Genomic DNA, 26,835 nt, shown 5'->3' with positions numbered 1-26,835 from the left:
TTTCCATTCCAGTGTGAATTGTATTCTTGTACTGATTTGTCTAAGCATTAATTCCAATAGTGAAATTACAGACAGAGCTAGAAGACTAAAGGCAGGTGAACTACTAATTATGAGTAATATTAATTATAAATTTTCCCCTTGTTTGGTTAGCAACTGACCTTGATTTTCTTTAAATTAATTCATTAGCAATATTTGACCAAATAGCTGGAACAAATTATCTTTAGACTGTGGCTTATTTACTTTGTCTGTAAAATATTCATAGTGGGTGATATCTTGAACCAAGAAAGTTAACAGCAAACCTTCTGCTGACTTTAGTGCGGCAGGATTTCACCCAGAGTGTAGTTGGTCAGGTAAATTAAATGGTATTGTGTCATTTCCCTGACTGGATGAAGGAAGCTTGTTAATCAAACAACAAATAACACAGTTTGGGTATCAAGTATCAGAGGGGTAGCCATGTCAGTCTGTATCCACAAAAACAACAAGGAGTCCGGTGGCACCTTAAAGACTAACAGATTTATTTGGGCATAAGATTTCACGGGTAAAATGCATCTGAAGAAGTGGGTTTTTTACCCACGAAAGCTTATGCCCAAATAAATCTGTTAGTCTTTAAGGTGACAGTTTGGGTATGATTGTCAGACAAATAAGCATGCTTGTTAAAATCTGTGAAACTCATAGGATTTGCAAACATTTTCACAAATACTCAATGACTGTTAGAATAACCACGAGTATCACGACTTCTCACATTATACAAATTGAACTTGATGTTTTTATTTCTGAAAATCTTTTTTTTCTATTTACCAAGCTCTAATCACAGCAATGGAAAATATGGATTGACTAATTTACAAAATATTCTTTAAAAGCATCATCTCAGAAGAAGTTATTTCAAAATGACAAAAAGATGCCATATCCCACTGGTTTGGAATGGTTCCAAAACAATACCAAATTTGGACAACACCAGAGAACATTAGCCCGTACCCAGTATGATATTTTCAGTTTGTCTGTAACTTTAGGACAAAAAGTATAAGATGAAGAACTTTCTTGAACTGATCATTTAAAAATCTCCTTCCCTTAATAAAAACAAAATAAAAATCAGATTTCCTTTTATGTTGCTTGTATTGTATAGTACTGAGGAATGCAGAATGCAATTTTTTAAAAAAGAAATTAAAAATCCTCTAGTATTTAAAATACATGATCCTTTTATGTTAGCATGGCATCTAACATTTTATTCCTAGTTTAAATAAAATAAGAGAAGTTGATGGAATAATCAGCCATCATTATTATACAAGAACTATCAAAATGCAGTGGTTTGATTTTTATTTATTTATTTAATGATAAGTTTTAATTTTCTCCTTTAGGCTAAAAATCTAATCATCTATCGGTGGTTCATTTCACCTTGACTGAATTAAATTTTCCTATGGGACAGTGCAAAATATCATATTTATAAATTGCATTAGATCCTCAAATCATTTAAACATAGTGCTGACCCATTCCCAGGCTACAGCATGTCCTGATGTAATTCTACTGCTGTAAAATGTAAATTATATATTTTAACTTGATTGTAAACCCAAAATATTACAGGCCTCATTGGGTTTTTTGTTCTTTATTTTCACATACTGAAATTTAAGAGCACATCACTCATTGCTGATAGTGAACATGCATCAAAACTAGTGCAATAAAATACAACCAACCCTGCAGCCAGTCTAATGCACAAATGGCAGTTAGTTCACCCTTACTTCTGCACAAGGCAGGTGAAAGATCTTTTTTCACCAGATGTCTGTGAACTTACATATTTTATTTTGATGTTGGCTGGGAGTGGGAAGGAGGGGATGGAATTGTGCTGATCACCTCTGCTCAGATTCTGCTTTCACCGAATTTAAAATGCCCTTCGTTGACAGTATAGTCCCCAAATATCTTCATAACACAGAGGTACATTTTTCTGTGCCTCCTCCCTTTCCCCTCAATTTTTGAAATAAGGTTAATTAATTGCAGTCTTGGCTAGGGGCACTAACAGGCTAAATCCACAAAGGGACCTAGGTGTTGCAATGCCTAACTTTTAGTTGCTCTGCCACCTAGTGGAATCCTCAGCCATGAGTTAGGCCAGAGGTTCTCAAACTGGGGGTCGGGACACCTCAGGGGGTTGTGAGATTATTACATGGGGGGATCGCGATCTGTCAGCCTCCACCCCAAACCCCACTTTGCCTCCCAACATTTATAATGGTGTTAAATATACTAAAAAGTGTTTTTAATTTACAAGGTGGGGGTCACATTCGGAGGCCTGCTATGTAAAAGAGGTCACCAGTACAAAAGTTTGAGAACCACTGAGTTAGGCACCCAAGCTCGCATACAATGCATGGGAACAGTTAGGCACTTAAGACAGGGATTATCAGAAGCCAGCAAGATAAGCAGGGAGCTGTCTTAAGCTAGCCAGTAGGAAACACAGCAGTAGCTAGCTACCTGTCTTTGCTCAGGATTCACAGGCATGAACCTCCCCACTGGAATTAGGTGCCGAAGCTAGGTCAGCTCTTTCTCATGGAAAAACCAGAGAGAAATACCCACCTCATTATAGCCCAGTAGTTAGAGCACTCGGCTGGGATGTGGTAGGGCTCTTTGATTCTCCTCTCTCAGCCACATTTGGAGGAGGGACTTATCCCAGGGTGATCTCCCTGACCACCAGGCTATTGGATTTTCCAAAGTGGGTCTCTGAGATGTTCTACTTTGAGAAAAGGAATTTGAAAACAGGTCTCCCACATCCCAGGTGAACGCTATAACCACCCTCCTATTGGATATACTGGAACAGAGGTCCTCACCCAGGGGTATGTGTACCCCAGGGGGTACACAGAAGTCTTCCAGGAGATACATCAACTCATCTAGATATTTGCCTAGTTTTCCAACAGGCTAAATAAAAAAGCACTATCAAAGTCAGTACAAACTAAAATTTCATACAGACAATGACTTGTTTATACTGCTCTGTATACTGTACACTTTTGAAATGAAATGTACATACAATATTTATATTCCAATTGATTTATTTTATAATTGTATGGTAAAAAGAGAAAGTAAGCAATTTTTCAGTAATAAGGTGCTGTGACACATTTGTATTTTTATGTCTGATTTTGTAAGCAAGTAGTTTTAAGTGAGGTGAAATTTGGGGGTACATATGACAAATCAGACTCCTGAAAGGGGTACAGTAATCTGGAAAGGTTGAGAGCCACTGTCCTAGAACACACACAGCCAACCCCAAAATCTCTTGAACTGGTCATCCCCTGGAAACGTAGGCACCTACAGAATTTAGGCACCTAGAGAGTTAGGCAGCAGCTGAGCAGGGGTTTTAAGGATATCAGTGCCACCCAAATGTTGAACTGAAGTGCCTAAGTGGCAGTTAGATGACTAAGCCCTTCTGAGGATATAGTTCTAAGGGCTCAGGCCTGTAATCATTGGTCACACTAAGGTAAATGTGAGTTTTCCCAAAGTAAGGACTTCAGATCAGGGCCCTGAATTTAATCTTATTTTCACAAACATTTCTACTTTAGGTTTGTGGGAAAATGTATGGACCAATTATGCTCTATCTTAGCAAGAATGAAAGATGACAGGTTCAAAATTGGATAGTTTAAAGTAGCATTAGCAGAGTCAGAATGAAACACACCAGCCGAATCACCTGAATTCCAGCATGCTGATGTGGAACATTGATTCCTGATGGCACAATTTCCCTTTGGCCACTAACCCCTACTAATGAACTCCCTAGCCTACAAGGGATGCATCCATGGTCATAGTTCTTATCAAGAGCGAGGAACTGAATAGAACTGTCCTCCCACCAGCCAACAAAGTCCAGGACCCTTTGGGGAAGCAAAACTAGCAAGTTGAGATTGTCTGCCCAGGGCATACACAGCTCATAACCATGCTTGCAGGAATCTGAAGTGGAGCCTCATGAACAGGGTCATGTAAGTGCTTGTGCCCACATAACCCAAAAAGCCATTTGCTCTATTAGTCCACTGATGGCTAGAAAGAGATTGTCTGGCAAGTATTCCTTGGCCATCACTGCATCCAGATGCACCTCAATTAACTCTATAGTTAAGTCAGTTCCAGGGTGGACTTCTCCAGCTTCACCCAAGACCCAGTTTCTCAAAAAGGCCTAGGAGCATAGCCGATGCCCCCCATGCTTTCTGGCAAGATCATCCTTTTAGGAGCCAATCCTCCGAGTTGGGGTCGATTACTGCATCCTGCCAGTTGTCACCACCAACAGCATGTTGGTGAATACCCTTAGCACAGCGGAGAGGCCAAAGGGGAGCACTTGATACTGGTAAGTACTTCTAGCTAGTGACAAGTGTCAGGAATCTCCTGTGTGCTGGATGGATGTCTATGTGGAAATAGGTGACCTTGAGATTGGGCTCAGTCCCAGACCACGAGCACCGAGGAGGAAGGGATAGGTGCTGATCCTGTAACCCTTTATACTTTGGAGTGGAGCAGAAGGAGAGCAGGGGCACATGTGTGACTAAGCAGACACTACAGGGAAGAATTCTCTGGTCCTGGAGTGCATGTGCAAGCTGAAGAGCACCACACATAGGGCCAAGCACTCGAAGAAGAACTATTATTTCTGAAATGGCAATTTCCCTTTTGGCCATTTCTGAAGTTGCAGCTATTGTAATCAGTGAACACAGAAGAGGGGTAATTATGAGTTTTTAGAGTTTGACACATTAGTTTAAAGTTTTGCACCCTGACAAGCGGAATGGTATCCTTGAGGTTTGTAAGGCAGAGTCACAGAAGTCAGCACTATAAAAACTGTTTTATTTCTCTGACAATCTTATCTTTACAAAAAAGTCCAACTACTAGCAAATCAAAGCAGCCTTAGTATTGTAACAGTCAAACTGACAATGTTGCCACTCATTAGCTGAGCTGTAACTAACAAGGAGAGGCACCCTTTTCAAATTCACCCAGTTATGCAGGCTTCTATGGCGGAGTTTGAAAGATTTTGGGCCTGCAACTATAACTGCTAATGAGGAGGCCTCTATATTTCCCACATTTCAAACTAATTTCTTAATTAAACTTAAACATAATTATAAAAGTTAATAACCTTAAGAAATTAGCATCGATCGAGTCATGCTGAAGTGAAACTCACTAGTGCATAATTATCCTGATCATGTGCTACCCATGGAGGTTATAGAATTACAACCAAATCCTTGCTTCAGGGTGATTTCACTTTTAATCATGTCAGTAACATTTGATTAAGGCAGTAATAGAAGACCTCGGAGAGAAATCTCCTCACTAACTGAAACAGGAAGCTTCAAGGACTTTTTGAGGCATATAATTTTTATTTCACGGTTAAGACGATCAGGTTTGCCTAAACCTCTGGTGCCCAATCTTCAGGTCCAGTCAAGCTATGCTCAGTACAGTTCCTAAGCTGGAGGGTTGGCAAAGATGGCTGGATACCACCTTTATGAACCTCTATTCTATGACAAGGATGCTTTCTCCCATTAAATAAATTAGAGCAGATTCAAGGATGTCCTAACTTACCTTTAGTTACAACAGACCCCATTTAGCTACTTCAACAAGTACAACTACCAGAGCAAAGCAACATTCTGGCCATACCACTGGAGAGTGCTGTGAAGAGGGTGGCAGCTTCATCGGGCCACCTATACTAATTCTCCACCACGTAGAACACTAGGCATAGAATTCTAGGTCTCTTACCCTAGAGGAATCCTCAAAGGCCCCAGAAGCCAGCTTTCAGACTCCGTTCTGACACCGGAGAAGTCATAGATCTGGCTGATAGACTCTTGGGGGGACATTTTCAAAAGCCCCTAAGTCACACAGGAGCTCTTGAAAATGTTACCTTTGTTTCCTGGGTGAGCCAGGTTGTTTCGTTAAGTTCTCTTCATTTGATCTCACTTGAGATCACATCTGGTAACAAGGTTAGCTAAAGTGGGGTGAATAACTGATTTTTCAGTTCGCTGGCAGTTATAAAAAAGGGGGGGGAGAATTCAGTTCAATCTGAACTGATTCTAACATTTATTCAGAATTTTCAGTTAATTGAAAAAAGTCAGTTTCAGGTTGAACAAATGTCACTCTCTCCTGTTGAAGCTGTTTCACTTTGTATAAATAATTTAATATTAATTGAATCATAGAATATCAGGATTAGAAGGGACCTCAGGAGGTCATCTAGTCCAACCCCCTGCTCAAAGCAGGACCAATCCCCAGACAGATTTTTACCCCAGTTCCCTAAATGGCCCCCTCAAGGATTGAACTCACAACCCTGGGTTTAGCAAGCCAATGTTCAAGCCACTGAGCTATCCAAATGAATTGGAATTCATTGGAACTTGGGTATCCTACATCAGTGCCCTAACCAGCAGGCTAGATAGTCCTTTTCACTCTCATTCTCTCTCTCTCGCTCTGCTCCAATGACTATTCAGGTATTTAACACAAAGTGGAAGAGCTTCAACAAGAGAGATTCAAGGAGACCCACTCTGGACTACCCTATGCCCAATGGTTAAGACACTCACCTGGGAGAGGGAAGACTTGGGTTCAAATCCTGCTCCAGTGTGGGGATTCAAAACTGGCTCTCCTGCATCCCAAATGCCCCAATCACAGGACTAAGAGTTATGAGGGGGTGAACCACCTCCTCCTCTCTGTGTAGAGAATAGTGCCTAAAGGTATGTCTATACAGCAAAGAAAAACACATATCTGGCCCATGACTGGACTTTCAGGGCTTGGTTTGCTGGGTTGTTTCATTATCGTGTAGACTTCCAGGCTTGGGCTGGAGCCCAAGCTCTGGAACCCTCTCAACCTGCTGGGTTGTAGAGCCCAGACATCTACACAGCAATGAAACAGCCTTGTGAGCCCAAGTCGGCTGGCATGGGGCAGCCACAGGTTTTCCTTTGCTGTGTAGCAGGGATCGGCAGCCTTCGGCACCCGGCCCACCAAGGTAATCCCCCTGGCGGGCCAGGCCAGTTTGTTTACCTGCTGCGTTCGCGGGTTCGGCTGATCGCGGCTCCCATTGGCTGCGGTTCACCGCTCCAGGCCAATGGGGGCTGTGAGAAGCCACAGTCAGCATTTCCCTCGGCCCGTGCCACTTCCCGCAGCCCCCATTGGCCTGGAGTGGGAAGTTTTTATTACCAGACTGAAACTCAGTTAACTGCTAGTAAATACTGAAATCCACAAGAGAAGTTAAAATTAAATAATGTCTAATGTCTATTAATCATACATTTCTTCTAGTTCCCTCTGTAATTGTTGCTCTAGAGAATTAAGTCTACCTGATTTCTCTGTCATTCACTTTAAGATTGAGAAGCTGCTATTTTCCTCTTCAGAAGGAAATGTGAGAAGACGTGCCGAGTTTATTTCACTGTTGGTGACCTCCTTAAAGGATGGCCTTTCAATTTTGTTGAACTGGTCACCTATCAGTTAATCATTAACATTTTTACACAAATGACCTATAGATGAAGGCTAACATACATATCCCTATTTTAATGCATAAGTGAGAGTTATTTTTAGACAATGAAAAAGGCCCATATTACTCTGCTACATAAAGAGATATAGATACTGAAAATGTGCATTTCCCTTGTGATTGCCCTCCTGACATGAGCAAGTGTTGCCTTCTCAAATGGGGATATGATAGATGGGGGATATGACAGAGGCCTAGAAAATCATGACTGATGTGGAGAAAGTAATAAGGAAGTATTATTTACTCCTTCTCATAACACAAGAACTAGGTGTCACCAAATGAAATTAATAGGCAGCAGGTTAAAAATAAACAAAAGGAAGAATTTCCATATAACACACAGTCAACCTCTGGAACTCGCTTCATGAACCAGGTCAGCTCTCAGACTACTGCACTGGGCAGCACAGCATGATACAGTCTCCCACAGTATTCTTGCCGGCAAGTTAAAGAAGTATGGATGAATGGACTATAAGGTGGATAGAAAGGTGGCTAGATCGTCGGGCTCAACAGGTAGTGATCAATGACTCCATGTCTAGTTGGCAGCCGGTATCAAGCGGAGTGCCCCACAGGTTGGTCCTGGGGCCGGTTTTGTTCAATATCTTCATTAATGATCTGGAGGATGGTGTGGACTGCACCCTCAGCAAGTTTGCAGATGACACTAAACTGGGAGGAGTGGTAGATACGCTGGAGGGTAGGGATAGGATACAGAGGGACCTACACAAATTGGAGGATTGGGCCAAAAGAAATCTGACGAGGTTCAACAAGGACAAGTGCAGAGTCCTGCACTTAGGAAGGAAGAATCCCATGCACTGCTACAGACTAGGGACCAAGTGGCTACGCAGCAGTTCTGCAGAAAAGGACCTAGGGGTTACAGTGGACGAGAAGCTGGATATAAGTCAACAGTGCGCCTTTGTTGCCAAGAAGGCTAATGGCATTTTGGGCTATATAAGTAGGAGCATTGCCAGCAGATCGAGGGACATGATCATTCCCCTCTATTCAGCATTGGTGAGGCCTCATCTGGAGTACTGTGTCCAGTTTTGGGCCCCATAGTACAAGGAGGATGTGGAAAAATTGGAAAGAGTCCAGCAGAGGGCAACAAAAATGATTAGGGGGCTGGAGCACATGACTTATGCAGAGAGGCTGAGGGAACTGGGATTGTTTAGTCTTCAGAAGAGAAGAATGAGGGGGGATTTGATAGCTGCTTTCAACTACCTGAAAGGGCATTCCAAAGAAGAAGGATCTAGACTGTTCTCAGTGGTAGCAGATGACAGAACAAGGAGTAATGGTCTCAAGTTGCAGTGGGGGAGGTTTAGGTTGGATATTAGGAAAAATGTTTTCACTAGAAGGGTGGTGAAACACAGGAATGGGTTACCTAGGGAGGTGGTGGAATCTCCTTCCTTAGCGGTTTTTAAGGTCAGGCTTGACGAAGCCCTGGCTGGGGTGATTTAGTTGGGGATTGGTCCTGCTTTGAGCAGGGGGTTGGACTAGATGACTTCCTGAGGTCCCCTTCCAACCCTGATATTCTATGGTTCTATGATGTTGTGAAGACCAAGACTACAACAGGGTTCAAAAAAGAACTACATAAGTTCATGGAGGATAGGTCCATCAATGGCTATTGGCCAGGATGGGCAGGGATGCAAAACCATGCTTTGAAGTGTCCTTAGCCTCTGTTTGCCAGAAGCTGGGAATGGGTGACAGGGGGTGGATCACTTGATTACCTGTTCTGGTCATTCCCTCTGAAGTACCTGGCATTAGCCACTGTCGGGAGACAGGATACTGGGCTAGATGGACCATTGGTCTGACCCAATATGGCTGTTCTTATGTTAGGACTTAGATAAATATATGAAAAGAGAAACATACTGCATAATCCCTGCTTGCTTGATTCATGGGATCAGAGTTGATTGAGAGGATTCTTACAACTTAATCTATCACTCACGCATTTTGCTAACAATAAGTTTGGTCCTGAAACATCTTGAGGATTCTCATCTCAGCATGAAGGGTGCTCAACAACTGTAAAGCACTTAGCACCTAAGAGAATTGTACCCAGCCTGAATAAGACACTTCTTAAATTTGCCTAAGAAAAAGATGCCATTACAGATGCACTTCTTTGGTGCTCATAAATCTTCTCTCCATATGAGGTGGAGATTAATATTCACTGTCCCCAAAAATGTGGGGCTTTAGTCCTTCTGGTGATCACATAGGGACAATGTATTTTAACCTGGTTGCATTCCAAGTGACGACTAATGGATACATTTCAGGTTTTGCATACTCATTGTAACCAGTAAGGACTGTTCTCTATCACCTCTCCTTTATGCATCAAGTATTAAACAGTTGCTGAGAGAGTTTGATGCTGTTCCTCCATGAAATATCATGTGGAATATTAGGTAGGTAGGTAGGTAGGTAGGTAGGTAGGTAGATAGATAGATAGATAGATAGATAGATAGATAGATAGATAGATAGATAATTCTGCATATAATCAATGCTGCTTTTCATATCCATCCTTAAGAGTTAATAAAATGTTTTATGCTGTGCCCCTCTATCACAACCTATCATTCTAGTCATCTAAGTTCATTAGATATCTAGTCATCTAAGTTCATTAGATATCTAAGAATCTAAGAATCACGGTGTCTCCCTGTATGAGCTTAAAACCTCACGTTACATAAAACCAGCAAGAGGGATTCAGACCACTGAACAATATTAGCCTCTTGTATATCCAGCTAGATTAATTCCATTACAGAAATTAGCATGTCAGAATTGAATTTATTTGGAATCACCCCCTGCCAATAACGTTTTAAGAGATCTAATCCTTATCCAATTTAGCACAGAAGGACAGAAAAACTGGACATCAGGCTTCTGTGATACAAGCTAATAATTATAGTAATACCACCTTGCTCTTATATAGTGAAAAGGAAAGGCTGATACAGAATTACCTGTCTCAAGCGCTCCAAAAATCAAAAGTTAGATACACACACCCCCAAAAAATCAATGAGATTTAAAATAATAATACATTTGGGGTCCTTTTTATTTGCCCTCTGGTTTTTGTGTTTTCAGTTTACACACCAGTCATACGTTCCAACATTTCTCTGCAACCATAATGGCTAGAAACATAAAAAAACAAAAAAACACCCCTTAAGTTAAATTTCTTACGTAATCAATAGATTCCAGAGCTGGGGCTTTAAAAGAACACTCATCACCACAAGACTGGTGATAACATCACAAGTGTTAGTTCCACTGCTAATAGACATTCCTCCTCCACTGCTACTTCACCATCCTGTGGTCCTCAGATTTCCCTTTGCTTGTCCAGTATCCAGGGTACTGATTGATTCAGCTGATGTTTGGCACAAGCCAGCAAGAACAATATGGATGATCCTTTTCCCTGTTACCTTGTGGTTTCCCATCTGCCTGTTGTACCCACCTGTGGTCTCCCATTTTATACTTAGATTATAAGCTCTTCAATGTCTAACATAATAGGACTGTGGGCACTAGGAAAAAATGAACTACAACTTAATAATGACAATATGAATAAAATCTTTTCAAAAATATAGACTCTCGGTATCCTGAGCTGCCACAGTAAACCTTTATTTCTGTAGTAGTAACTCTTTTTGGAGCTGGATTTTCAAAAGTGCCTAAGTGAGTTGGGAGCACACTGATTTTCAGTGGAACTTATACTCCTAAATCACGTACATGGTTTTGAAAATCCCATCACAGAGCCCAATCGTATGAAATACTAAGTATCCTCTGCTCACACTAATTTCACTGGGAGCTAAGATTACTCAGCACCTCCAGAAGGCACCTGGCATCCTGCAGAACTTGGCCCCAAACATCATGTGGATTAATTCTTCCACTGTGCTACATTTTCTTCTTCAAAAATCAATGTATGAACTTTGTTGTTTTAAAACCATGATTTCCTCAATATTTCTTTTTTTCAGTGGTGTCCTTTTCACATTAGAGCCTGATTTCAGACCCACTTGTGTGTACCGGGCAAATTAGTTGAAACAATAGTAAAGAATAAAATTATCAGACACAGAGAAGAACATAAATTGTTGGGCAAAAGTCAACATGGTTTCTGTACAGAGAAATCATGTCTTACTAATCTATTAGAGTTCTTTGAAGGGGTTAAAACAAACATGTGGACAAGGGGGATCCAGTGGACATAGGGTACTTAGATTTCCAGAAAGCCTTTGACAAGGTCCCTTACCAAAGGCTCTTACATAAATTAAGTTGTCATAGGATAAGAGGGAAGATCCTTTTATGGATTGAAAACTGGTTAAAAGACGGAGAACAAAGGGTAGGAATAAATGGTAAATTTTCAGAATGGAGAGGGGTAACTAGTGGTGTTCCCCAAGGGTCACTCGTAGGACCAATACTATTCAACTTATTCATAAATGATCTGGAGAAAGGGGTAAATAGTGAAGTGGCAAAGTTTGCAGACGATACTAAACTGCTCAAGATAGTTAAGACCAAAGCAGACCGTGAAGAACTTCAAAAAGATCTCACAAAACTAAGCTATTGGGCAACAAAATGGCAAATGAAATTTAATGTGGATAAATGTAAAGTAATGCACATTGGAAAAAATAACCCCAATTATGCATACAATATGATGGGGGCTAATTTAGCTACAACTAATCAGGAAAGAGATCTTGGAGTCATCATGGATAGTTCTCTGAAGACGTCCATGCGGTGTGCAGCGGCATTCAAAAAAAGCAAACAGGATGTTAGGAATAATTAAAAAAGGGATAGAGAATAAGACAGAGAATATCTTATTGCCCTTATATAAATCCATGGTACGCCCACATCTTGAATACTGCATATAGATGTGGTCTCCTCATCTCAAAAAAGATATACTGGCATTAGAAAAGGTTCAGAGAAGGGCAACTAAAATGATTAGCGGTTTGGAACAGGTCCCATATGAGGAGAGATTAAAGAGGCTAGGACTTTTCAGCTTGGAAAAGAGGAGACTAAGGGGGGAATATGATAGAGGGATATAAAAGCATGAGTGGTGTGGAGAAAGTGAATATGGAAAAGTTATTTACTTGTTCCCATAAGAACTAGGGGCCACCAAATGAAATTAATGGGCAGCAGGTTTAAAACAAATAAAAGAAAGTTATTTTTCCACACAGCCCACAGTCAACCTGTGGAACTCCTTGCCTGAGGAGATTGTGAAGGCTAGGACTATAACATGGTTTAAAAGAGAACTAGATAAATTCATGGAGGTTAAGTCCATTAATGGCTATCAGCCAAGATGGGTAAGGAATGGTGTCCCTGGCCTCTGTTTGTCAGAGGGTGGAGATGGATGGCAGGAGAGAGATCACTTGATCATTGCCTATAAGGTTCACTCCCTCCGGGGCACCTGACATTGGCCACTGTCGGCAGACAAGATGCTGGGCTGGATGGACCCTTGGTCTGACCCAGTATGGTCATTCTTATGTACATGTCTGTTCATGCACTTCCCCAGAACTAACATCTGTGAATGCCAAAAGTAAAATCCAGTATTAACTGAGGAATCCACTGAATCTTCCTACAGTATGTATTAACCCATGAGAAAATGAAACTTGATTTGGATTTTCAAAGTTTCTGCATTTTAAGCCAAGAGTACATTTTTACGCCTAATAAGAACACAAATATTGGAAAACAATTTCCTAATGAAAAATCATGTATTGAGTGTACTTGAGGAAAGCAATGGAGGGTGAAGATTTATCTGAGAAAATTTTTGACATGAAGTGTGATCTGCATATTAACAGTAAATGAATTTCAAGATTCAGGTCAATCTAGTAGTAACTGGAAGTAATTGGAGTGGCATAGGAATTATACAAACAGCTGATGCTATAATTATGACTCACTTGTTGGTTCAAAATCCTTTCTGAAATTTCTGTCTTCATTCATTAAAATCTGTCTTCTGTAGATGAATATTTACTTCATTTTTTCTAAAAATACATTATATAATTACTTTTTTTTTAATTAATTCCATGATTGCAGCCACAATTATATGTGGGTTTGAATATTCATGTACATTCTTGACTTCAGTCTTCAGTCACTCACCATTTTAACGTTTCGGGATGAAATTTTCCATGTTTGCTTTTTTAACAAAGGATGATCTTTTGTGCATTTGCTGACCAAATTAATTAAATAAATACCTTCAGACAAAAGATAATTTACCATATTACAAAATCTAAATCAATAAAGATATGCTGGCCCACTATAACTAAGAAATTAGTGCAAGTATAAAAGAATAAAGAAATGTTACAAGATTCTACAATTGGTTATCTAAGGTTGTATTATAAAAAAATATATATTGTTTGGTATTGCATTATATTAGTAGCCAGTTACTCTTCCCTTATGCACTGGCTCATCTTGTTATGCTGGCAGAGTCAATGCTCCTCCCATTCCCTGTTCCTTCTGACCTATTCCCAACCCACTCGTGAAGGAGGCAAAGTCACAGTTCTTTGGAGGCTGATCTCCACCCATGCCATGACCCATTGGGCCATTAGCCTATGCAGGGGAGTAAGGAATATCCTTGCATTCCTGAACTCCCATGCGTGAGCATGCAGGTCAAGTCATGACCTTACCTTAATGATTGTATAATTAAACACTCTACTGTAAGGCTTGCATAATGGACTGAGTTAAGGTGCAGCCATAATTTTTGCATTTTCTGAGTGCTTAACCATGCAACTGTAACATTCCTGTAATATAGTTTTCTGCACTGAATATATGAACACTTAAATTAAGGTGGTTAGCAAAGAACAGTTCAATTGGTCCATATAATAATAGTACACTAACTATGAAGCTATAGGAAGACTGAACATTATTCTATTCTTGAACCTGATAATTAAAGAAGTTATGTTAAATTTGGGAATTATGACTTTATCTTTAGGGTGACAGCTACATAATTCTAGCTTTATTTTTGCCAAGGAACAGCAATGAAAGAAGACAATCTGATCTATGCTATGTGTGTATGTTTTATCATTGCCCAAAGGAAATATCCATTGCATCCACCTCCTGCTTCTCCTATATGTATGGCAGAAGGTTCACAGATTAATTACTTTAAAAAATGTTTCAAAATGTCCTCAAAAATGTGTATGATCCTGCAAGGTTGTGATTGCCTCCTCCTGACTTCAATGGGAGTTTAGCACCTTGCAAGAGACACTAAGTACGTCACAGGATTGTGCCCTTCAAATTCCTCTGCTTATTTTGTAGAATGCAGTGTTGTTGTAGCCTTGTTGGTCCCAGGACATAAGAGAGAAAACGTGGGTGAGGTAATGTCTTTTATTGGACCAACTTCTGTCTCACCAATAGAAGTTGTTACAATAAAAGATATTACCTCACCCATCTTGTCTCTCTATTTTGTATAATACCAGCCAACAAAGTTTTATTGAAATGATGATACTAAAGAAATGTAATGTAAGATGATTTCATGCCATACTAGGGTTATATCATTGTGCACATTATTATAGTGGAGTAGTGATCCAAATATGGGGTTCTATGACAAAAGGGTTCCTGAGATACAGCCTCCTGAAATAAATAGCTTTTCTAAAGTCTGGTCTACATTAGAAAATTAGGTAGGTTTAACTATATCGCTCAGGAATGGGCAATAGGGGAGAGGACAGGAGAGGTTGGAGAAAGTAAGGGGGAGCAGAGGAAGTTGGGAGTTTAGGAATGAGGGAGCCTGTCAACCCTGAATCCCTTCAATGTATGTGCTGTGATCTGGGGGAGCCCTACTCCCCTGCAGGCATCTGAACCCCTCTCCCGGCCTGCTGTGTTTTCTGGGATCTGCGGGACTCTGTTGTTCTTGGGGGTCTGAGCTCCTCTCCCTATCCCTGCATGTGAGCCGAGATCTGGGGAGTCCTGTCCCTCATTAGGTGCCTGAGCCTATCTCCTTGCCACCCATGTAACCCCAGATTTTGGGGGCAGAGGACTGAAAGTAACTCAAATTTAAGCATGTGAAAATGAATAGTTAAGATACACATCACCCCTGTGTGGGATGGGGGGCTGGCCAGAGGGTGGGGAGAAGGGGCCCAGTTTGGAGCAGGGGTGGATTGGCTGGACCTGGGACATGGCTGGAAAAGCCTGGCTGAAGAAGGGGCAGGAGTCCCAGCCGGCGGTGGGTAGTAGGAATGAGGGGAATCATCAGATCAGCCTCCATAAACAAGGAAGCATGTGAGCCTCCAGTAAGCTGCCTGAAATATGTGTATGCAGCACCAGGGGGCAGGAGACAGCAAGGAGCAACTTCTTGCATGTGGCTCCTACAATGCCAGCTAATGGCTTAATAGGATGGAAAGGGGAGGGAGAGCCAGAAATGTTGAGGTAGGGGCTTTGTTGCAGGAAATGATGAGACAGAGGCCAAACAAGGAGAGACACACACCAGTCTTTTCTTACTTGCTCAAAGCTACTGTAACCACCAAGTAATAAAACTGTCAAGTTTTGGACAGAAGAAGACCACAGATAAGATTTCCCTCACCTGCCCGGTCAGCAACTACACATTGGAAACATGTCAAAGCAGGACCATTATCCCCATTCCACTATAACAAAATGTACTGGAAGAGGGAAGGGCATTTAGCAATAATATAACAACCCTTTGGCCTAGTGGAAAAATAACAGGATGGAACTATTCCTAGCTCTACAACTGACCTGCTGGGTGACCTTGGGTAAGTCACTTCACCTCTCTGTGCTTCAGTTTCCCATCTATAAAATGGGGATAATGATGTAACATTCTTTCATATCTACTGACAAAAAGCACTATATAAAAGCTTGGTTATATCATGTGCAAGAACTACAACTGCCTAGATGACCACTAACTCCTACCAATAAACATTTCTCTTTCTGTTTAAAAAGTTAGGAAATGAAATGGCAAAAATCTTCATTAACACAAAGTTAAGGTTGTCTGGTAATATCCTGTGCCATTGCAGAACACTGAGTTCAGCAAAACTCAAACTTCTGAACTCAGGAAATACAGAGTTAGGGTAAACTTCCACGCCACTTTAATTCTGCCCTTTTTGGGTGATGCCCTCAAAACATCCATAACACACATAGTCACACTCTGCTTTTTTACTCTAACAGACAGGTACTATCTGCACCTGCTCTATGCCCAAACACTGAGCCTACTCCCCCGACAAAATACCACACTTGTAAAATTTAACAACCACTTCATACTCTTGTCCAATCCCTTCACACTTGCACACAGGATACTACCTAAACCAATACTTTCCCCTACAAATTATTAAATCCACAGACTGCTCTCATAACCCACCTTATTATTGACAATACCTACAGCAAGAAGATAGTGCCCTGCAATTCCAGCCCACCCAATTCTGTACTGAAATTGGTATTGTCCATGGTGATTTTTATTTAACTCAATGTTCTGGAAGGGCACAAGCTGTCACCAGGCAACCTTAACACTTTGTTAACTAAGGGCTGTTGGTTGGTTGGGTTTTTTTTTTCCATTTATCATTTACATGCCTAATTAAGAGTAGAATACAAACAGAGATCAAGTCTTTGCTTCTAAAAAAATTAAAGATAACACCATTTCAAAATAAAGATATTATTTACTTTGGAACAGAAAAACTGGCAAGGACAGTATTTGAAATTACTCTGGATAGGAAAAAAACCTAACAGAGGGAATAAGTGTGGAAGGCAGGAAACCTTTAGGAGGGTCTCCTTATGGAGTTTTCTGTTAATTGTTTCTTTGTGGGGATTTGGCTAGAGGGCCTGTAATGACCACAGAGAGTGAGAACTTCCAAGCTTTGTTCCTTGAGGATCCTTGGGAAGGACCCATCAATTTATGAAGACAAAAGCCATAGGTCCAGATAGTGTCTGACTCTACTTGCCTTGTTTGGTTCCACCTTTTACTGCAGCGTGGCTTTTGCAGGATCCATACTGCTAGTGGCTGGGCCAGCAGTAACCCCAGAGAAGACCCAGGGGATATATATGGTATAACTTGGAGCTGTATTATTTCCCTCCCAAATGTATGTATAGAAACTGGGGATTGCGAAGGGGACAGTGGCCATAGAGCCCAGCCACCACCCTCTTTCACCCTTTTAGATAGCTACTGAAGGTATGTCTACACTAGGATGGGAGCAAGCCTTCCAGCCCAGATAGACAGACTCACACTTGAGGGTTCGAGCTAAAGTGCAAAAAATAGCAATGTGGATATTCCAGCTTGGGCTAGAGCTTGGGCTTTTCAGCCTAAGGGGTCAAGTGTGGTGAGGGCCCAAGTTTCTTCTTAAAAGGGCTAGAGCTTTTCACATCATCATGAGACAGATTCCAGAACCCGCCAAAATCCATCACTAGTCAAAAAATTCACAAGAGTTGGCAATACTGCAATAGTTTTGGCCTGGAGATAAAACAGTGTTCTTAGGATTTTACCAGCTTTCACAAACTCTACATTTCCAGATGACACTACAAAATGCTGTAAAAATATAGTTGTTCAAGGTTCCCCTATCAAACCAAATTAACTGCTAAACTGCCACTATATATGAAAAGCAATTGATTGTGCTTTCAATATAGCTTGCTTTGTTTGGTAGGTGTCCCAAGAACCAAATATAACAACAACAACAAGAACAAGAAGAAGAACAAATACCCACACATGCACTCCAGAAAAGATTGAACAATTCACTAAGGTGGATTCATGTGCAAAAGCTGACACATCCATCAAATTTCCTCATTCCCATTACAAGAGTAAAAGTTCTATCCCTATTAAGATCACGTTCTGCTATGTGATATTCTGGGTTTAAAATATAACTTGTGGAAGTTCATCTAAGCAGAAACTAATGTCATATCAATTACATCAATACACTGTGCTTTGGAGATTATGATGACCCTGCTGTCATGAAAGTGTCACAGACTATTACATGGATGAATCCTTCAGGGGAATAAAATCTTCTTTGCAATATAAATATAAGTAAACAAAGAGGCGTCAAATATAAGCACTTTTAAGACTGATTACCCGCATTCAAAAGCTAAACAATTATCTCCAGGTAACAGAAAGTTATATTCTTCCCTGTTCATCAAAGCTTTCTGGGTGCTGTGAAGGTATTCTTCATATCATCCATTATGTTTAATCAATTTTAACAAAGCCATGTCTATAGGATTCAATGTGACAATATAGTAATAGCAGTTACACCCATGAAATCCCACTGAGGTCTATATGGTTGCATGGGAGTAATCGAGAGGAGAAAGTGACCCAACATCTAAACATCTAGTCTGGACAGAACAGAGCAGGATACTCTGAAGCCAAACCAAAAAATAATGTACATAGCTGGTAAAATGCTCATTGTCCCAGCTATTGAAAATTGCTACATTCTTGCAAAACCAGGCCTGATTCAGTCAGCCTTCCCAGCAGGAAGGGTCATCTGAAATCAGTGTGAGCTGTACATTGGAGAGCTTGCAAGTTCAGACTCTAACTTTCTGCCTTTTCTCCCCCAATGTTGCTTTCAGTGTATTTATTTATTATTTACCAACAGGAACACTGGCAATTTTTATGAAAATAACTAAAATACCACCTTTTATGCTTGTGGATCATAAGAACACACCTCTGCATCTTATTTCATTAGTATTTTATAGGCTGTATTTTGTCTGAATGTGAAAGGTACTTCCCCACACTGCCACCATCATCACGAGTGACCTCCTCTCAGATAAGAGGCTAGCAAAATCCCTTAGAGATATGTGCCATTCGCTTTTTACCCCTTTTCCACCCATTTCCTTACCCTTATTAAAATATTTACCAACTTTTTAAGGCAGAGTGAATTCCCTATGACCAACTCCAACATTCATTTCTAAGCTTTCTAGAATCAAGAGCTTTAATGCAATGGTACATTGAGGTTAGCAATTCCAATGGAAGTGCACATGCACATTTATTTTGCACTTACTGGCATGGGCACTTCGTTACATTTAAATTCTTGTAGTTCAGACTATAATGTTTCACATGTACATATCTCTCAGCCACAACAGAAGGTCCATGAAGGTGTCTGAGATGTGTTACTGGTCAAAGTGAGAGCTCAGCAGCCTACATGCATGTAGGGAAGAGCCAAGTACCTTCTACAGAGGCTCTGGAGCTTTTCCAGTGACTGAGACTTAACAGAATCATAGAAAATTAGGGTTGGAAGAGACCTCAGGAGGTCGTCTAGTCCAACCCCTGGCTCAAAGCAGGACCAACCCCAACTAAATCATCCCAGCCAGGGCTTGGTCAAAGCATGTCTTAAAAACCTCTAAGGATGTAGATTCCACCACTTCCCTAGGTAACTCATTCCAGTGCTTCACCACTCTCCTAGTGAAATAGATTTTCCTAATATCCAACCTAGGCCTACCCCACTGCAATTTGAGACCATTGTTCCTTGTTCTGTCATCTGCCATCACTGAGAACAGCCTACCTCCATCCTCTTTTGAACCCCCCTTCAGATAGTGGAAGGCTGTTATCAATCCCCCCTCACTCTTCTCTTCTACAGACTAAATAAGCCCAGTTCCCTCAGCCTTTCCTCATAAGTCATGTGCCCCATCCCCCTAATCATTTTCGTTGTCCTCCGCTGGACTCTCTCCAATTTGTTCACATTCTTTCTGTAGTGGTGGGGGGACCCCAAAACTGGACGCAATACTCCAGATGTGGCCTCACCAGTACTGCGTAGAGGGGAATAATCACTTCCCTCGATCTGCTGGCAATGCTCCTACTAATGCAGCACAATATTCTGTTAGCCTTCTTGGTAACAAGGGCACACTGTTGACCTATATCCAGCTTCTCGTCCAGTGTAATCCCCAGGTCCTTTTCTGCAGAACTGCCACTTAGCCAGTCGGTCCCCAGCCTGTAGTAGTGCATGGGATTTTTCCATCCTAAGTGCAGGACTCTGCACTTGTCCTTGTTGAAGGTCATCAGATTTCTTTTGGACCAATCCTCCAATTTGTCTAGGTCACTCTGGACCCTATCCCTACCCTCTAGCATATCTACGTCTTCCCCTAGCTTAGTGTCATCTGCGAACTTGCTGAGGGTGCAATCCATCCCACCATCCAGATCATTAATGAAGATGTTGAACAAAACCGGCCCCAGGACCGAACCCTGGAGTACTCTGCTTGATACCGGCTGCCAACTAGACATCGAGCCATTGATCACTACTCATTGAGCCTGACAATTTAGCCAGCTTTCTATCCACCTTATAGTTCATTCATCCAATCCATACTTCTTTAACTTGCTGGCACGAATACTGTGGGAGTATCAAAAGCTTTGCTAAAGTCAAGATATATCACGTCCACCGCTTTCCCCATATCTTCTCCAGACCAATGGTTGTAACTGCTTCAGGCCCTTATTCAGCTTTCCCTACTACCACCACCACAACAGTTAAATGATGGAAAGATCCATACAAGAACAAGTCTTCTGGTCGTGGCCCACACAGTCTTGTGTCCACCTTTCCCCTGCACAGTACCCTCAGAACCACATCAATTCCACTTCCTAGGGGAACTCTACAGATAGGGAAGAGGCTGAATTTGGTCCTCAAATTCTGCTGCACACTGTTTGTCTGACTTCAGTATGAGTTCCACAGTCCAAAGGACTGAAAAGTGCAGTTTACCTTTAATAGAGTATGTGGACTAAACCAATATGAGGGATTAATTAACACAATTATTTCTTAGGGTTTGAAAAATTGACCTCATCTGCATTTTTTCCCACTTCTGATAAATCACTAATGTAAAAAAAAAAGATAAAATGTTCTCATCAGTGTCCATCATGATACTTATAAAGCATGCTACGTTTCATCTCCTTGTATTTACAGCAACAGTTACAGCAGACCAGAGAAATCACAACAGGTATTAATCAAATACATCAATCTTTAGGGTGAGAGTGGTTTGAAATAAATGTACACCTTATCTTTTTATGCTAAACTTCTACACCAACCAAATGAAAATGGATCACTTTCTTTATGCCTTAACAACTTAAATTCAAAAGAATATTTATTGGAAACATCGGAAACATCATTGCAAACTTACAATATGCTGCATACTTTGTCATCGTAACATTCCCCGTTTGTCAGTTACCTATTTTGCTCAAGGTTTTCTTTAAAATCATTAAAGAATCATTCAAACCGTCTTGAATTAGACAGGGATTCCCTGTTCAAGGAAATGTCATAGGATGAAAGAAAAAATCTTTCTGGAAAGCATAAATATATTGCAAACTACGGACAATGTTCACATCAACCAAATGGTCTGGTTTATTACCTGAAGCAAAAACAGCTTCCACTTTGAAGCTAAATTGAAAATGACCTTGTGCTGTTTTATAAAAGGCTGGCAGCTGAGGTCATTGGAGTATATTGTGATAGACAGTGCTACTCTGCGTATGGTTAGGAGGCATGTCTGGTATGTGGCTTACAGCCAAATGGGGGTGTGCAGGGTGTGAGGGGGGGGATTCAGTAAAGAATAATGTATCAATTCATCTGAAAATAATGACAGATGTAATCTACAACAATTATGACTTTCATGAAAGAACATACATTTTCAGTAACTTTGTTTTGCCATGAAGTATGTTCTGCTCTTTTCAATTTAATACCTATAAATTAAGTATATTCTCTAATAGCCTCTTCTGACAGCGGCATAAGCAACCGTAACTATATTTCTCCAGCAGGCAGATCCCAGCTGCATAGCAGTTTATGCAGTGTAGGTTGTTGTGGTGGTGGTTTTTGTTGGGGTTTTTTTGTTTTGTTTTTTTAGCACCCTGCATGGCTTAAAATTGACTAAATCACTGAATCAAAACCAATGACATAGAACAGGACCCAGAACACATAGCAATTATTTAATCAAGTTTTAAATATGTAAATACAAAGCAACCTCCAAATTATTCACTATTGTAGGAAAATCATTAAACTGATTTTAAAAGAAAATAATTTGCAAAAAGACATTTTCTACAATTCATTCCCTAACAAATGCACAAAGAAGCACCATCACAGGAATTTAATCTGTCAATAGGACTGCATGAGTCCTCCAGTTGTTTCTATAATAGCAGTTTTCCACCAGAATAGCGTGATTGACAGATTCTTATTTTTAAACGTCTGCCTCTTTTAGCGGCAGCTCAATATTACGATGGGGTTTCAAAGCAGGTGGAAAAACTCACACTTCTGATTAAAAAGAGAACTGCTTCTAATCCTGTGTTTTCCACTGTGCCTGAAAGTGTCCTATATATAGAAGAAATCCTGTCACTTCTGAAGTATTTAGAGAAGAAGAAAAAAATGCTTATAACTTACCGTTAAAGTTTACAGCCCGGATATAACTAAGTAGCTCTTTACCATCAATCGTGCTCATCCTTGGACACAGACCAATATATCCAGGACAGAGCTCTTTATGCATGCTATGTAGTGCATAGGCCATGGAATATACAGCATCAATTACAAACTGGACCTTTCCTTCTTGCTCATAGGCTGAATCTCTTGCAATTCTTTCTAAGCCTATGGAAAAGAAAGGGAAAAAAGAGTCAGATCACTTTGTGCTTGTGCGTATGTGCATAATCCTATGTGCATTCCTAGAGTACATCATAAACAATTAGAGTCAATTGATCGATCAAATTAGGGCCCAGATATCCATCAGTGGAACACATTAAACAAGATAAAATATGGCCATCTGGTTTTACCGCTAATCATTATTTACTAAGCCAGGTTTATAAACTGTATATTGAGTTCTGGGCTGGGAAAGAGGAGAAAATATTTGATTATGATAAAAATAGAAAAAATATATAGATTTGTATTTCCAAAATCTCTCTTTCTGGCTTACTGACTCCCATTGGACAGCTGGTTACTGTTATTTATAGGACACTTTTACAGCAGCCTGCCATTCTGGTTTAAATGAAATTTAGTGAATACATTAATTTTTATCTACATCTATTGTTTGATAAACATTATTTAAACATGTTGAAAAGAAGGTGAATATTTGCCAAGTGCTGCTGCCATCTGTCTCTGTGTTTAAGAAAGCCTATTTTGAGGTCTTTTCCCTATATTTAACACTAAGTTATTCCTCAAATTGAGAATCATGTATCTTATTCTAATTTATTTGCTTCTTTTTCTCATAAAGCCTTTATTTTCCATAGAAAAAAATTCAGACCAAATGAGTGCCACACATGGGTCACATGAAGTAGCTTGAGGTATGGGTGGTTAGGATGGGCAGAGCACACCTAACCGAGAACAAGAGGTGGATGATGTTTTTTTAAACAACTAACAAAATCATCCAAAACACAGGACTTGGTGGTGACGGGGGACTTCAGCGACTGAGACATCTGTGGGGAAAATACTACAGCAGAGCACGGATTATCCAACAAGTTCTTGAAATGCACTGGAGATAATTTTTTATTCCAGAAGGTGGAGAAAGCAACTAGGGGAGAGGCTATTCTAGATTTGATTCTGACAAACAGGGAGGAACTAGTTGAGAATTTGAAAGTGGAAGGCCTCTTGGGTGAAAGTGATCATGAAGTTCATGACTCTATGGCATAGGTGCAAGAACAAGGGGTGCTGGGGGTGCTGCCGCACCTCCTGGCTTGAAGTGGTTTCCATCATATACAGAGTTTACAGTTTGATTCAATGGATCTCAGAACTTCCACTATACAAATTGTTCCAGCACCCATACTCTAAGGAATGGTCGGAGGGAAAACAACATAATAAAGACAATGGACTTCAAGAAAGCCAATTTTAGCAAATTCAGAGAATTAGTAGGCAAGAGCCCATGGGAAGCAGGTCTAAGGGAAAAAAGAATTCAGGAGAACTGGCTGTTTTTTAAAGAGATATTATTAAGCACCAGAGCAAACTATCCCAATGAGAAGGAAAGATAGGAAGTATGGTCAGAGACCACCCTGACTTAACCAAAAAATATTCAGTGACCTGAAACTCAAAAAAGAGTCAGACAAAAAGTGGAAACTAGGTCAAAATACAAAGGATGAATATATATATATAAAACAAGCAAGTAGGGATAAAGTTAGAAAGACCAAGACACAAAATGAGATCAAACTAGCAAGGAATATAAAGGGTAACAAGAAAAGATTCTATAAATGCATTAGAAACAAGAGGAAGACCAAAGACAGGGTAGGCCCATAATTCAGTGAGGAGGGAAAGACAATAAGAGAAAATACATCAATGGCCAAAGTGTTAAATGCCTTTTTTGTTTCAATTTTTACCAAAAAAGTTAGCAGTGATTGGATGACTAACATAGTGAACATCAGTGTAAATGGGATAGCATTTAAGGATAAAACAGGAAAAGAACAAATTAAGAATTACTTAGACAAGTTACATGTCTTAAAATATGCAGAGGCTGCTCAAATGCATCCTAGAATACTTGGTGAACTGGCTGAAGAGATTTCTGAGCCATTAGCGATTATCTTTGAGAACTCATGGAGGATGAGAAAGTTCCCAGAGGACTAGAAAAGGGCAAATATAGTACCTATCTATAAAATGGAGAATAACGACAATCCAGGGAATTATAGAACAGTCATCTTCACTTTGATACCCAGAAAGATAATGGAGGAAACAATCAATTTCTAAGCACCTAGAAAAAATAAGGTGACAAGTAACAGTCAACATGCATTTTTCAAGAACAAATCATGTCAAACCAACCTAATATCCTTCTTTGACAAGGTAACAAGCCTTGTGGATGGGGGGAAGCAGCAGATGTGATATATCTCAACCTTAGTAAGGCATTTGATATTGTGTCACATGACCTTCTTACAAACAAACCAGAGAAATATAGCCTAAACAAACCTACTATAAGGTAGGTGTGCAACTGGTTGGAAAAGCATGCACTGAACATAGTTATCAATGGTTCATAATTCAGCTGGAAGGGAATATTAAGTAGGGTCCCGGAGGGATCTGTCCAAAATCTGGTTCTATTCAATAGCTTCACAAATTATTTGAATAATGGCATAGAGCATACATGTATAAAGTTTGTGAGTGATACCAAGCTGGGAGGGGTTGCAAGTACTTTGGAGGGCAGAATTAGAATTCAAAATTATCTTGACAAACTAGAGAAATTATCTGAAATAAATAGGATGAAATTCAATAAGGACAATGCAAATACTACTGTTAGGAAGGAATACTCAATTGCACAAATACAAAATGGGAAATGACTGCCTAGGCAGGAGTACTGCAAAAAAAGATCTGAGGTTTATAATGGATCACAATCTAAATATGAGTTAACAGTGTAATACTGTAAAACCCAAACATCATTCTGTGATATATTAACAGGAATGTTGTAAGCATGACACAAGAATGAATTCTTCCACTCCACTCAGCAATCATAAGGTCTCAACTGGAGTATTTTGTCCAGTTCTGGGCACCACAGTTCAGAAAAGATATCGACAAATTTGAGAAAGTCCAGAGGAGAGCAACACAAATGATTAAAGGTCTAAAAAACATGACCAATGAGTTAAAAATGAAAAATCCTGGGTTTGTTAGTCTGGAGATGAGAAGACTGAGGGGGGATGTGATAACAGTCTTCAGATGTGTAAACGGTTATTATAAAGAGGTGCATGATAAATTGTTCTCCTTAACCACTGAGCACAGGACAAGAAGTAATGAGCTGAAACTGCAGCAAGGGAGATTTAGGTTAGAGATTAGGAAAAACTTCGTAACTGTAAGAGTAGTTAAGCACTGGAACAAATTATCTAGGAAGTTGTGGGAATCTCCGTCATTGGAGGTTTTTAAGAACAGGATAGACAAACACCTGTCATGGATGGTCTAGATCTAGATAATACTTAGTCCTGCCACAGTGCACTGGACTGGACTAGATAGCCTATTGAGGTCCCTTCCAGTCATACGTTTCTATGATTTCTATGTTTTAGACAGAGATTGATATTTTAAGCAAGAATTAGCAAAAAATGGAAGGGAAAATTAGTTAACTTAAGTAGATATCAAGATGTCATGAAGTCTATTGAAATTTTGCCATTGGCATCAAAGGAATTAGAATTTCACCAAATACCAGGATGAAATCCTAGATCACTGACATCAATGGCAATACTCCCGCTGACTTCAATGGGGCCAAGATTTCATCCAGAGATCTGTTAATTACCAGCATATTCAGTCAGTCAATAGACTTGTGTGGGAAATGTGGGTACCCAGTACCTCTGAAAACCAGCTCACTACTTTCTTTATCTACTAATGGAATATTAGTGAGAACATTGCAATTTCTGCAAAGGTACTAGTTCTTTGAAATAACATACATTTGGGGCACGTTTTGGATTGATTGTAAGCTATCAGATAGACATTTTCCAAGCTGTGTTACTTAGTGACTTGAGGGGTAAATCACATGGTACTGCACCTGTTCTCTGACTGGATGTGTTTACAAGCTCTTGCTTGCAAATACTCAAGCATGCACATTTAAAATTTATGCTCTAGAAATAAATATTAGGGCATAAAACATTGAAATTCACAAACATTTTATGCAACTAAATCAATGGCACAAATGTGCAA

General features: G+C 40.2%; 1 protein-coding gene across 1 annotated transcript in view; it reads right to left on the bottom strand.

Annotated features, from left to right (window-relative positions):
* The window catches only part of GRM8 (glutamate metabotropic receptor 8), a 496,728-nt gene that overhangs the window by 174,618 nt on the left and 295,275 nt on the right, over nucleotides 1–26,835 (bottom strand). The window contains exon 7 of the mRNA XM_054022770.1: nucleotides 22,636–22,836. Within this exon, the coding sequence (XP_053878745.1) occupies nucleotides 22,636–22,836 (201 nt within the window). The remainder of the gene's footprint in view (nucleotides 1–22,635; nucleotides 22,837–26,835) is intronic.

This window comes from Malaclemys terrapin, chromosome 1 (assembly GCF_027887155.1).
Source record: "Malaclemys terrapin pileata isolate rMalTer1 chromosome 1, rMalTer1.hap1, whole genome shotgun sequence".
In the NCBI taxonomy this organism is placed as follows: Eukaryota; Metazoa; Chordata; order Testudines; family Emydidae; genus Malaclemys; species Malaclemys terrapin.
This window is presented reverse-complemented; position numbering and strand designations above follow the sequence as displayed.